The sequence below is a fragment of the Stegastes partitus genome, unplaced genomic scaffold, assembly GCF_000690725.1.
Source record: "Stegastes partitus isolate 25-593 unplaced genomic scaffold, Stegastes_partitus-1.0.2 Scaffold999, whole genome shotgun sequence".
NCBI lineage: Eukaryota > Metazoa > Chordata > Actinopteri > Pomacentridae > Stegastes > Stegastes partitus.
Window position 1 is genome coordinate 221,414 of NW_007578730.1, and position 11,882 is coordinate 233,295.

Here is an 11,882-nt window from a genome sequence, read left to right on the forward strand (position 1 = left end):
TGGTCCACACAAAGGTGGATCTCTCAACTTCAGGTGTTTTTTAGTTTTGTTTTGTTTTGTTTTTCAGATTCACATAAAGCATCTTAAACATTTGCTAGTTTAAGAAGAACGTGAATCTTTCCTTGAATTGTCTGTTTCTGTATTCATGCAGCCAAAGCCTCAGAGAAATTCTGACTCTGCATCTCAACTCAGCATAATCTGTCAATAATTTACTTTTCTCCTGCTTCTTTCACAGGTTTTCCAAGGCAACACCAACCCAACAGACGTTGCCAAGACGATGCTGCCTAAACCCACGCTGACGCGTTTCGTCCGGATCCGTCCCGTTACCTGGGAAACAGGCATCGCACTGCGCTTCGAGGTGTATGGCTGTAAGATATCAGGTTGGTTACTGCTGAGATCCCTGCTGATCCGCATACATATACAAGCGCATTGCAGCACTATCTTTGCTCACAGCTACCACTGAGAACTCACTACCCTATATTACAGATGTTTACCCTAACTGAATACTTAACACTTCCAAATGCAGTAGCCAGCTGATGCGACCGACTCTGTATGACTTCCGAAGGCGTCCGGGTTGGTTCAGACCTCTTCTTGTTGCAACATAGTTTATTGTTTCCCATCCAGGCCCCAGTTGGCCAAACAGCTCACTTCTGCCAGGTGTGAGATGAAGCTCTATTTCTGTGAGAGTCCTCCTCTAAGGCTAAGGCAAGCTGCTGCATAATAGAAAAGTGGCACATGAAGGAGGATTACCTATTTATGTTTCCTCATGTTTAGTTGTACGTCATTTAATATAAATGGAGCCAACAGCTGGTAGGCAGAGGGAGTTGGAGCTGGGTGGGCTCTGCATGGCCCCATCCCTTATGCTGAGCTCTTCTCAGCCTCCTCTTTAGTCCACAGTCTGTCTTTTACTTGTAAAGCTTTGATTTTGGCAACACTCGTCTTATCTTTGCCTTTTTGTTGATGTTATTTTAATATGTGGTGTGTGCAACTCCCTTTTGTATGGTTTTAGCACATCTGTCTCTATCTCTGCGGGATTATGAGCATGTGTATTGAATTCTAATTAGTGCTTGCCGGTGTGTTTTGTTCTTCTGTACTTAGATATGGAATATATATTTCAAGGACAGACAAAAAATAGAAAGTAGCTGCTTTTTGTCAGTGTTGTTAGTTCAGGATTAAGGATTGGATTAAAGTTAGGGTCAGGACTGGTTGTGGCCCGCTAAATGTCCTCATATGTGCGGAGCGCTTTGTGTTTTTGTCGAGCAGTTATACATTACATATGCGTGGCTCTTCGTGTAATAGCAGAGGGCACTGTGGGTACAGCAGGGTTACAGCTGGGGCGTATGTTTGGGGCACACGACCAGACCGCTGCACAGAGCGTAAACACATCACAGGATCGAAGTCACCACAGGGCCTCCGTAATGACGTCAGGACCCCTGGGTGCTCCGGAGACGCTGCCAGCTTCACTGCATGCTAGCAGCGCTGTCAGAGAGACAGAGGGAAACTCTGAGGCTCTTGAGGGCTGCATAAACCCAGTGACTCACTCAGCTCTACACTGAGTTATGGATCCCTGATACCAGAACTTTAATGAAAAGAAAAGTATGGAGAGCTTTTTAAGTGCATCTCCACATTTCCGGAAGAGTGCAGCCGTAGCAGCAGCCGACCACTGCACCAAATGTGACGGAAACTAGGGGTGTGGAGCAATACGGAGCTATTCAAATGGGCATTTCCATCTTGCCACCCTCCAATTTTGTTGTCAAGACTTAAAATCAGGTACACTGAGTAGTTGAGCCCAAAAATGTTGCAAGATGTTCCTTTAATTATCATGGTCGCGAGCCCCTGCTGATACAAACAGCTACTCATTAATAAAAAGATCCACCGCCCTGCTGTTTGTAAATACGCCATGGTATATAAATATCCCTGATGAGCCACTGATGCTCCACCCAAACCCTGAACTCGGCCCACAGAGCCATGTATCACCCTTTCTGCGCCTGCAGTCCGCAAACATACACACAAGTGTTTGTTCCTGTGGGTGTGTCATTGCATGCATGCCATCTCGGCAGCTTCTGTGATCGCAGCTGAAGTCGATTAACAGCTCCAGATGACCCGGGGAGTTCACCCGCGAGTCTAAACTCAGATCAGTGTCACACACACACACACACACTCTTAATCACACACATGTACCTTTCTCTACAGCCGCACACTTCAAAGGCGTTCAGCGTGCAGCGCCTTAGCTTCGCTCTGCCAGGGGCGAGCTCCTCTGATCAGTCCCAAACAGATCTTGGCCAAAGACGAAAGAAAGCAGGGGGGGAAAAAAAAACCCAAAACAGTCAAGAGGCTTCCACACCGACAGCATTTGTTACTTGAGCTCCAATTTGGACTTTTCTGGAAGGCAGGACCACAGATTTGTCTCACGGGTTGGCATAGGAGCTGCTTTAGATAACCAGAGAGAGAAAGACATGTCTGAATGAGGCCTTGTTCCCCAAGTTTTCACTCGCTTTTCCCAGATGCGGCCATGCTATTGAGTCCTGCAGCGGTACAGTGCACACTTTGTCTCATACAGACACAGAAGAAGTAATAATGCCTGGATTTATCCCTCCGTGGGAGCCAGATAGTAAATATGTTATTGCTTACCACAGGTCTCTGACTCAGTGTCCTGGGATTAAGTGTTGGGAAAAGTTAGGACACGGCAGACAGGAAGATTTAAGCCTAATACAAGTATCAGACTTCTAGTGGCAGTTGCAACATAGGGGGACTTTTCTAAACTAATGTGTGTTCGATGGAGCTTTACAGAGAGGTATTTCAGAAGTGAACAAGATTAACAACAGGATTTTGGTCTGAGACTAAAGTTGCACCATTAACCACTGACTGTGGCCCCCTGTGGGACACAAGAACTGTTCAGAAGTTTCGCAGACCAGTAACACTTGGAAAAGTTACATGAATATTAACAAATGACACCGTAAGCCTTGACATAGCAGAATCTTGTCTCTTTAGATGTTTTAATCCAGATGCAAATCCCGGCAGGGTTGACAACGGAAACCCTCAAAATGACTGAACACCTACCTACAAAGCAGCGTGGCAATCAAACAATGTGATAAAATGTAATGTCCAAGATAATTTTGCTTGTATTTTGGTCAGTATAAGTGTTATATCAGGTTGCATCTGTTGTTGTTGCCAGTGCCAGTAGAGATTTACAGTCAATAGCATTTCATTAGATCAAGGCACAACAACAAAAACTTTGCAAGCCTGAGAATTTTTTATTTTTTTTGCTGCTGTGCAATGGCAAAAACATGTGGAACGCTTTAAAAAAAATCTGATTTAAGCATGCAAATGCATCCAAGCTGTAGCAACAAGTTGTTACCCGGTTCTGCTCTTAATACAAAGGGTTGTCACCAGCAAGAAAAGATGTGGAAAAATGAGAAGACAGTCATTTTCTTTTGTAAACAAATGAGGAAATTGATCCAAAGATGCTGAAACTTACAGAGTTAAGATAGGGTAAGATCAGAGAAGTCGAATAAAAAGAGGAGAAGAAAGTTTGAGAATGTGGAAAGGAAACAACGAGGTGTTCAAAGATGTGGTCCCACAGATGTTGACAGCTGTGGAGCAGAAGGTAGATGAGTGCAGCAGCAGATAAAACACAAAGAGAATGTGTTTTTGTGTGTGCGTATATGTGAGTCTATGGAGGGGAGGGGTAGGGAGATGAAAAGAAAAAGCGCTCCCAGAATGCAGGAGGTGGAAGCACCAACAGAGAGAAGGGTTTTAATTGGCTGCCTGGAGACAACCGCTTCAGGCAGAAGAATTAGTATGCATGAGATCTGCAGACAGAGAGAAACACTGAAAGAGAATAGAGGGAGAGATCACAGTAACATCACAAAGAGTTTGGGGAATAGTCCTCCTCACTTTGACTTTGACTAGCCCTGTTGCCCCTATATGAACCTCAAACTCACCAAACTGGAGTTGTGGCATGGTAAATGATGTTGAACATCAAACCTCTGGATATAGATCAAGACTTGTTTTTCCATCCATCATCTCTGCAGGTTTTCTTTAATTTGTATCAAAAAGCTCACACCTTTGCCTTCCCTTTTGTCTTTTAGAGTACCCATGCTCAGGCATGCTGGGCATGGTATCAGGCTTGATCACTGACAACCAGATCACTGCGTCCTCCCATACGGACCGGAGCTGGGTACCAGAGAATGCCCGTCTGCTGACCAGCCGGACAGGTTGGACCCTGCTGCCCCAACCACAGCCCTTCACCAATGAATGGCTGCAGGTGGATCTTGGCGAGGAGAAGCTGTTGAAGGGGTTAATCATCCAGGGAGGGAAGCACCGTGAGAACAAGGTCTTCATGAAGAAGTTCCGCCTCGGCTACAGCAACAACGGCTCCGACTGGAGGATGGTGTCGGACACGACCGGGAACAAGCCAAAGGTACGGGTTTGTCAAACACATGCTGCAACATCCTTCAGCAATGCTACAGAATGTTGGAAACCACTGTGATGTTTGTGCAATTCTGGTAACAAATTAGAAGCACAACCCTAACCAAGGAGCCCTTGATCATTTCTTTCTGTGTGGGCACAGTTCCTTCTGGGGAATGGGTTAGAACGGCTGGAAAAGGATTTGAATACATGCTTCTAAATATGTTTCTCAGCTACGTCAGAACATCGATTCCGATTATGACGCATTTAGTCAATTTTCACTAGAGCGTTGCGCCTGGTAGTTGTGAGTCATTCAACAGTCATAGCGAGTCAATTTCAGCAGTGCTTTGAATCACATTAGGATAAGCATCTCAAGTCTCTCAGAGTCCTTTCCCCAGTTCTCTCTTCCTGCTTTGTATTCTGCACGACACACGCCGTTCAACCCTTTCAATGGATAGTGAAACCTCTCCAGAGAGAAAGGAGGGGTGAAGGGAGTCAGCGGAAAACAGGAGAGGAAAGAACATGCAACATAGAGAAGTGACCAAAGATTTATCTGCCTGCACAGAAGACACACGCCAACACTTTGCTCAATGCATGCACACACACTTACACACAAACAATACATATGTACGCAACCGCACACACCTCCGAGAAGAGCTGCAAAGCCCGTCCCCAATTACAAGTGTCCCTGACAGGGCATAAATCTGATCCAGATGGGCTGATGGTTGATTTATGAAGGGAGTGAGGAGGATCCATATCCCGCCTGTCCTAGTTAGCTGCCTTTCTCCCCTCGCCTAAGAGGTTCCCAGCATCTAAGGCTCACCAGGCTCCTTCACGTGATCACACCCATTAATCCACTTCCATCAATCCTCTAGCTCCTTCTTTTCTTGCCTTTCTCACACCTCACATTCGCCTCTTTTCCCACAATTATTCCTCCCCTTGCGGAAGATCTAAGGCAGAGCTGAAGGAGCTGAAAGTTGCTTTTGACAGAGGTGTGTGTCATGCTGTCGTTGCCGTTGGCCCCCTGCGTCACTCACCTAAGCTGCGCTTTAGATGTCAGCAAGATGAGAGCGATCTGGTCATCTTCTTTTCTTTCTCATCATCTTTTTACCTACCCAGCTCTCGCCACCCCTCCGTATCCCTCCTGGTTTTCAGGAGGCAGGAATAAGTCTGCCTCAGGGTATCTGCAGTCAGAGAGCAGTATCAGTCAAATGTCCAGCAGTCACATTATCAGCAATATGGCACTTTATGCCTCTTCTCTTTTCCCTGCCAGATATTTGAAGGTAACAGCAATTACGACACTCCTGAACTCAGGACGGTGGAGCCCCTGCTGACCCGTTTCATCAGAATTTACCCAGAGAGGGCCACTCCTGCCGGGATGGGCCTGCGACTTGAACTCCTCGGCTGTGAGATTGAAGGTAAACTTTAACGGATGGAACTTTTTTTTAAAAAAACATATTGCATTGTTTGTCCTCTATCTTACTAAATCAAGTGACAGCAGCATTTGTATCTATGTTGGTGTCATTTCCACCAGTGATGATGGTTTCTATCGGGAGTAATTTTGTTTCTACCAGTGGTGGACCCAGAGTGAAACCGTCTTTCCAACCTGTTGACATTTTCAGCTGTAGTAATGCTTTTAAACATGGTCATGACATTTTACTCCTGTTGTTGACGTGGAAACCGTCTCCAGTTACGCTTGCATTTTCAGCCGGAATAATAGTCTTCTAGCCATGATGATGACCTTAGCAGACATACCTAGATCTCACTACCTTCATTCTCAGACTGATTGTACATGTGTTCACATCTGACACGCCTTGACTCACACACAGGTGAGCAATCTATCATCCCAGCTAATGACATGGCTGTAAGTAGCTTGCACGTCATGTCTTTGCCACAGTCCTGGTTATTTAAAGATGTGCGTGAGGGCTCCCTGTGTTGAGCCCACAGCTGTCCAGCTACTGCTCTTTATCCCTACAAGGGACAGTTGTCTTGTGTCCGTGTTACATCAAAGCAGCCCCCATAGCTAGCCACTTCTGGAGGGGATCAAATGAAAGCCCACCTGGCCCACTAGGATTATTGCATCCCGGCCCCCATCGCACTCCTCAAAAACCCCTGCATGTCTTTCTTCTTTCAAAGGACCACGCACACTTTGCTATCTTTAAAATTACCCCTATTTTTTTTTTTTTCCTGCTCTTTATCTGCCTCTCTTCAAGCTGATGTAGCACAGAAACAGCTCAGCAATATACTGCAGAGCACACTAGCCGTAAGTGGATTTACATATTGGATTTCAGGGGGGCCCATTCTCTTGTAAGCCTCATGGACTCCCACCGGGAGCTTTAGTCAGATGATAATGCTTGTTTTCAGTGTTAATGCCAAACACACACATACTCGCACAGACGTATGCACACAGCGCAACCGCAATCACCTTGCCAAACATGTGGTTACAGGCAAGCATGCACAATCACGCATGTACACAGGTGCTTGTACAAGTGTAGGTCTGTGTGTGTGTCCGTGCGGCAAGCCATAGCAGGAGGGCTAAATCCTCATTTCTGTGAGAGGCTCCCCTGACGCAGCGCTGACCCCATCCCTGACCTTCCCCACCCTGAATCTGACAGGAGCTGATCTGCCTCATATTTCATCGAGCAGAGGGAGAGAGAGCGCAAGCATCAGCTCACACACACTCACAATCTCACGCACACAAAGATACTGTACACATTTTTCAGGCCTATCTGTCTATGCCTGTCTTTCTCCCCCTCGCTCCTCGTTCTTTTTCTTCGCTCTGCACAGGGGAAGCCCGTTCATTACTCAGTCAGTGTAAACACACACAAAAGCACACACACCGCAGGACGGTTGTGCGGCAGCGGAGCGTGGAGTGGATCTTGGGCCTTGCCCACATCCAAGTGAAGCAGGGCTGTAATGATAGGCCACAGTAGCAGCCAGGGGCCCTGCCTATAGCCAATCCCAAGTCCTGTTTCTGCATCTTTGAGTTTGAGCCGCCCAAGCCCTGAGCACCACACTTTAACTTCAGCTCTATTTATACACCCACACCTCCACATCTTGATGAACGGAGGGATGCTAATAGCTCAAGCTTATATTAAAGCCCAGAATCTAACTGTGGGGAGAGCACGCTGAGATTACAGATACATATTTCAGTGTTTGTTTGTTTTTTCTGTGTGAAGCAGGATGAAAATCCACTTCCTGAATACGCTTTTAGTGTTTGTTTGAGGGTATTTACTGCCAGTTTCTGATGACATCTAGTTGTTTTCTTTATTTTCTTTGAAAGCCCTATTGTAAGCAGCAGCTGTGGATTAAAGTGTTTTTCAAATGAAACATTTCAGTTTGTTGGTTGAGGTAATAACATGATGAGGCAGTGACTGGACCAAACAACAGGAATGTAATATCAGAAAATGCAATATCAAAGTTGTCTGTGTTAGCTTACTGCGCCCTCTCTGCAAAATAAAGGAAAACATGGATCATTTCCATGGTTTGCTTTTCTAAATGTGGCCTGAGTCAGAGAGCTTTAAAGCCAAAACAGCCTCTACACCAGAGTATTTTTCATGGTTAACTTGAGACCTAATCTGTGCTGTCTGCTGTCTCTTCTTCTCCATCTTTCTAGCTCCTACACTCCCGCCTACCACAGCAGTCCCGAGCACCACCCCGTCAGACGAGTGCGACGACGACCAGGCGAGCTGCCACAGCGGCACAGGTGATGACTACGACGTGACAGGTGCTAACATCGCCTTCATGAGACTGCGACCAACCCTCCCCCTCCCCCTGTTGCCTTTCCTTCTGCTATGGCTCACGCTCAATCTGCTCCCCTCCATTCACCACCTCTTCCCCAGCCTCAACAGTCTCTGCCACAGTTTGATTTCGATACCGCAGCTAATCTGCCATCCACCACGCACGCTCGCATGCGCGCACCTACACGTGTGCTGGCATCCACGCGGCTCTAATTCGCTGCACCTGTCGCTCCCACCTCTCCGTTCAGTCTACCTCTTTTTACCTCCACCTGTGGCAACTCACTGGAGGGGGGTTATTGCACTTGCACCAGAAATCGATCTGCACACACCTGCTCCTGAACCTACCAGCAGCAAACTCTGCCTCCCTCTATCATTTCATCTGTCACCTGCTTTGTCCTCCTGCTCCTATTTTCCCACTTACTCCTCCTGGCCTCATTTCCTACTAACCCAGTAACTCTCTGCGCCTGCACTGCTGCCTGCACTCCCCATTAACCAGCAGTCTCCGATGATGAGCATGGCACAGTCGCAGCCACGTGTTTAGAAAGTATTAAATCACATCGGATATACCAAAAGAGGGCATTTATCAGAGTGAAGCGGAAGACAAAGCATGTGTTTGTTAGCTGAATTCAGACAGCATGGATCCATTAAGTGCACGAGTGCAGTTGTTAGTAAAGGAACGTAACTACATGCAAGGCTAACTATGCAAATGTTCTGTGTTGTGACAGGTGGTACCATGATGCCGGAGACCACTACTGCTGAAGTGGATACCATCCCAGGTGTGCAAAAAAGATTATATATTTTTCTTCCCAGTCAACAACCCCACATCTTACCTACCACTGAATATAAAGATTATGCACCAGACTGCTGACACAAAGAGTAAATATTTAGCAGCTCAAGGTTTGTTTTGAATTCATTTCTATAGATTCATCTAGACGTGTACCTTAGCTAATGATTGCCAGCTCAAGGCGGCTGCTCTCCTCTGATGTGTGTCTGTTATTAAAGCTGATGATACGGCCCTGAGAGGCTGCCGCTGACAGGGCGAGGGAGGTTGTGTGATGCAAGGCTAGCTGATGATTAGCACTGGTGCTCTGCTGCTGCCTTCTCAGCATAATCACTAATCACTGGGCCGACACTGACACACACTAAACACACACACACTCCACAGCACAAAACCGGAAAGCACAATGCAAATGACCAGAGGAAATTAGGCGTACTTTGGGGCCACATGCACGGACAAAACACACATAGCAGTGTCTCCTATAGCAGGTTGATGAGGCAGCAGCCAGCTGAGAGGCTGTGCCCCAGTCTGACCTTGGCTAATGGGCCATGGGCTCCACCCAGCCCCCTTCGCTCAATCAGCTGGCTCTGTGGTCTGTCTGCAGTCTGCTGGGGCAGCAGCAACGATAATAGATGAGAGCTGAGGTGCAGCTGTGTGTATGCATGTATGCATATGTGCATTTGTGTATAGATGTAACCAAGTGACTGTGGGTAAACACTAATCTGTCTGACTTTACTATTCATGAATCTCAAACCATGCATGCTAATAAGCTTTCTGTGTGTGTGTGCCACGCACCCTGATCTCCATGGATGTAGCTTAAGTTGGCATTTGGCAAGAAAAAAGTCTCTTTTCCTTTTATGAAATGACCAAATGAGTCATGTGGCTGCTCATCTTATCCAGAGCTTGTTGGTAGCTTCAGTCAAAGCCTCCCCGTAATGGAACAAGAAGAAAAAAAAAGAAAAGCCAAAGCCTTTTTAATTGGGAATGAGATTTCTATGCAAGAAAAGGGGCTTGGAGGCTGAAATGTGGTTCCACATGGGAATTCCATCCTTTGTGTTTAATGGGTAAATAGAGTCTGCAGAAGCTAGTTAAAGCCTTCCCATTATTAAAGGGAATATTGGCTGGTATATTCTGTCATTTGGAGAGCCGTATCTCGAAAGGCATCTCACGCTGGAGGATAAAGCCATGGCTAACATCCCAAATATCTCGGTCCCTTGTGTTCCTTGGAAGTCTTTCTTCGTGTAATTTGAAAAACACTAAAGCCGGAGCTCCCACACATACTCTGGCCACTATGGAGGCTCCTTCAGCGCGGCGTGTGTCCATGGGGGATTGCATTGTTGGAGTGGGGCCCCGGCACTGTTACCATAGCTGTCTTCGAATCTCAAGTCCCTGCTCTCATTAAAATCCTCAGCTCTCAGCGGGTTGCTATGAATGTTTCTTCCTGAACTGGACACCGTGTCCAGACTGTGTCTTCCTGTCCCCGTCGTTGTGCTGTGCCTATTCTCAGTTTCTCCCTCTGTCCGTTCTTTACATACCCTGTTACATTCATTAAAAGAGATCATTAAACACAGCCCAGATATAAGGTCTGCATGAGGTCTTCGCTGTCAGTTCACTCTCTTTTTCATGTCAGAGCCATAATTTGCCTTCTATCCCAATCTGTTTCTGGCTCCTGACTTAGCAATTACAACCTCCCCAACATGTGGGTCTCTAAGCGCACATCCCATGATTCTTTGCTGCCCTCTAGTGCTTGTAGCTGATCACAGTAATAGGAAGAAGTAGACGAACGAATAGCCTGTAGTCATATCATGACAGGCCCCGCGGTCATTGTTCAGGGGAAGCCCAGAGCTACTGGCAATTTCCTTTTTTTTTAATAAGGATGATTAGTTTGATCTCCTGTGACACAAGATCTTGACATTTTCTTCAACCCACTTGCAGCCTTCCTGTGGTTCGCCTGCGACTTTGGCTGGGCCAACGATCCCTCCTTCTGCAGCTGGACATCAGAGGACACTGGCTCGAAGTGGCAGATTCAGTCCAGCGGCACCCCCACCCTCAACACCGGACCCAACATGGACCACACAGGTGAGACTCTAAAGGATGCTGGTGCATACAAAAAAAATGTACAACCTTCACTTTCATGCGGAAAGTCTGATTTCATTTCACTGATGCAAGTTTATTTGTGTCACAAAGGTGGATCAGGGAATTTCATCTACACCTTAGCGACGGGTCCCCAAGAGACCGAGGTGGCTCGGCTCGTCAGTCCTGTGGTCAGCTCCCCAGACTCTGACCTGTGCGTGTCCTTTTGGTACCACATGTTCGGGTCGCACATCGGCACACTACATATCAAACAGCGCAAACAGACAGTGGACGGACCTGCAGACATCCTGCTGTGGACGGTCAGTGGTCACCAAGGCAACCGGTGGAGGGAAGGTCGTGTCCTCGTTCCACGCACCAACAAACCTTATCAGGTACGTCAAAATTCTCATGAATTTTAGAAGAAAAGCCGAACCGCCTTTCAATCTGTACCTGGTTTGGGCATTTGCTCTTTCCATTGTGTCGCCCAAGAAAAGGTAGCTGAAAAGTCACTCTGTGCTTTTTTTTGAAGGTGGTGATCGAAGGTATGGTGGAAAGAAAGAGCTGGGGAGACATAGCTGTGGATGACATTAAGGTTCTAAATGGACTCAGCATGCCAGACTGTAAAGGTGAGGCTTTTAGTGCTCATAGCTCCGATGGCTGCATTCAGTTCTCGATGTGAAATAGGACTATACAGGTCTGACTGCGGTTTATTTTCCTTTGGCATTGAATTTAATTAGAATTTCTGTTTAAAGATCCTGACGTGCCCACTGAGCCGATGCTACCAGAGGATGGCTTCAATGAAATCCGTGAGTCATTTCACACGCCGTGTTTTTCACACCATCCCTTTTCATTTGCGAACTCTCCTCAGTTTATATTAGACC

The 11,882-nt window shown here is 46.7% G+C and overlaps 1 protein-coding gene across 2 annotated transcripts in view; it reads left to right on the plus strand.

The window, feature by feature from the left end:
• nrp1a (neuropilin 1a) overlaps nucleotides 1–11,882 on the plus strand; it is a 57,760-nt gene that overhangs the window by 45,165 nt on the left and 713 nt on the right. For both annotated transcript variants that reach the window (XM_008294834.1, XM_008294835.1), the window contains exons 8-16: nucleotides 236–380; nucleotides 4,092–4,423; nucleotides 5,684–5,828; nucleotides 8,027–8,137; nucleotides 8,876–8,926; nucleotides 10,864–11,007; nucleotides 11,116–11,393; nucleotides 11,531–11,627; nucleotides 11,754–11,807. In XM_008294834.1, the coding sequence (XP_008293056.1) occupies nucleotides 236–380; nucleotides 4,092–4,423; nucleotides 5,684–5,828; nucleotides 8,027–8,137; nucleotides 8,876–8,926; nucleotides 10,864–11,007; nucleotides 11,116–11,393; nucleotides 11,531–11,627; nucleotides 11,754–11,807 (1,357 nt within the window). The remainder of the gene's footprint in view (nucleotides 1–235; nucleotides 381–4,091; nucleotides 4,424–5,683; nucleotides 5,829–8,026; nucleotides 8,138–8,875; nucleotides 8,927–10,863; nucleotides 11,008–11,115; nucleotides 11,394–11,530; nucleotides 11,628–11,753; nucleotides 11,808–11,882) is intronic.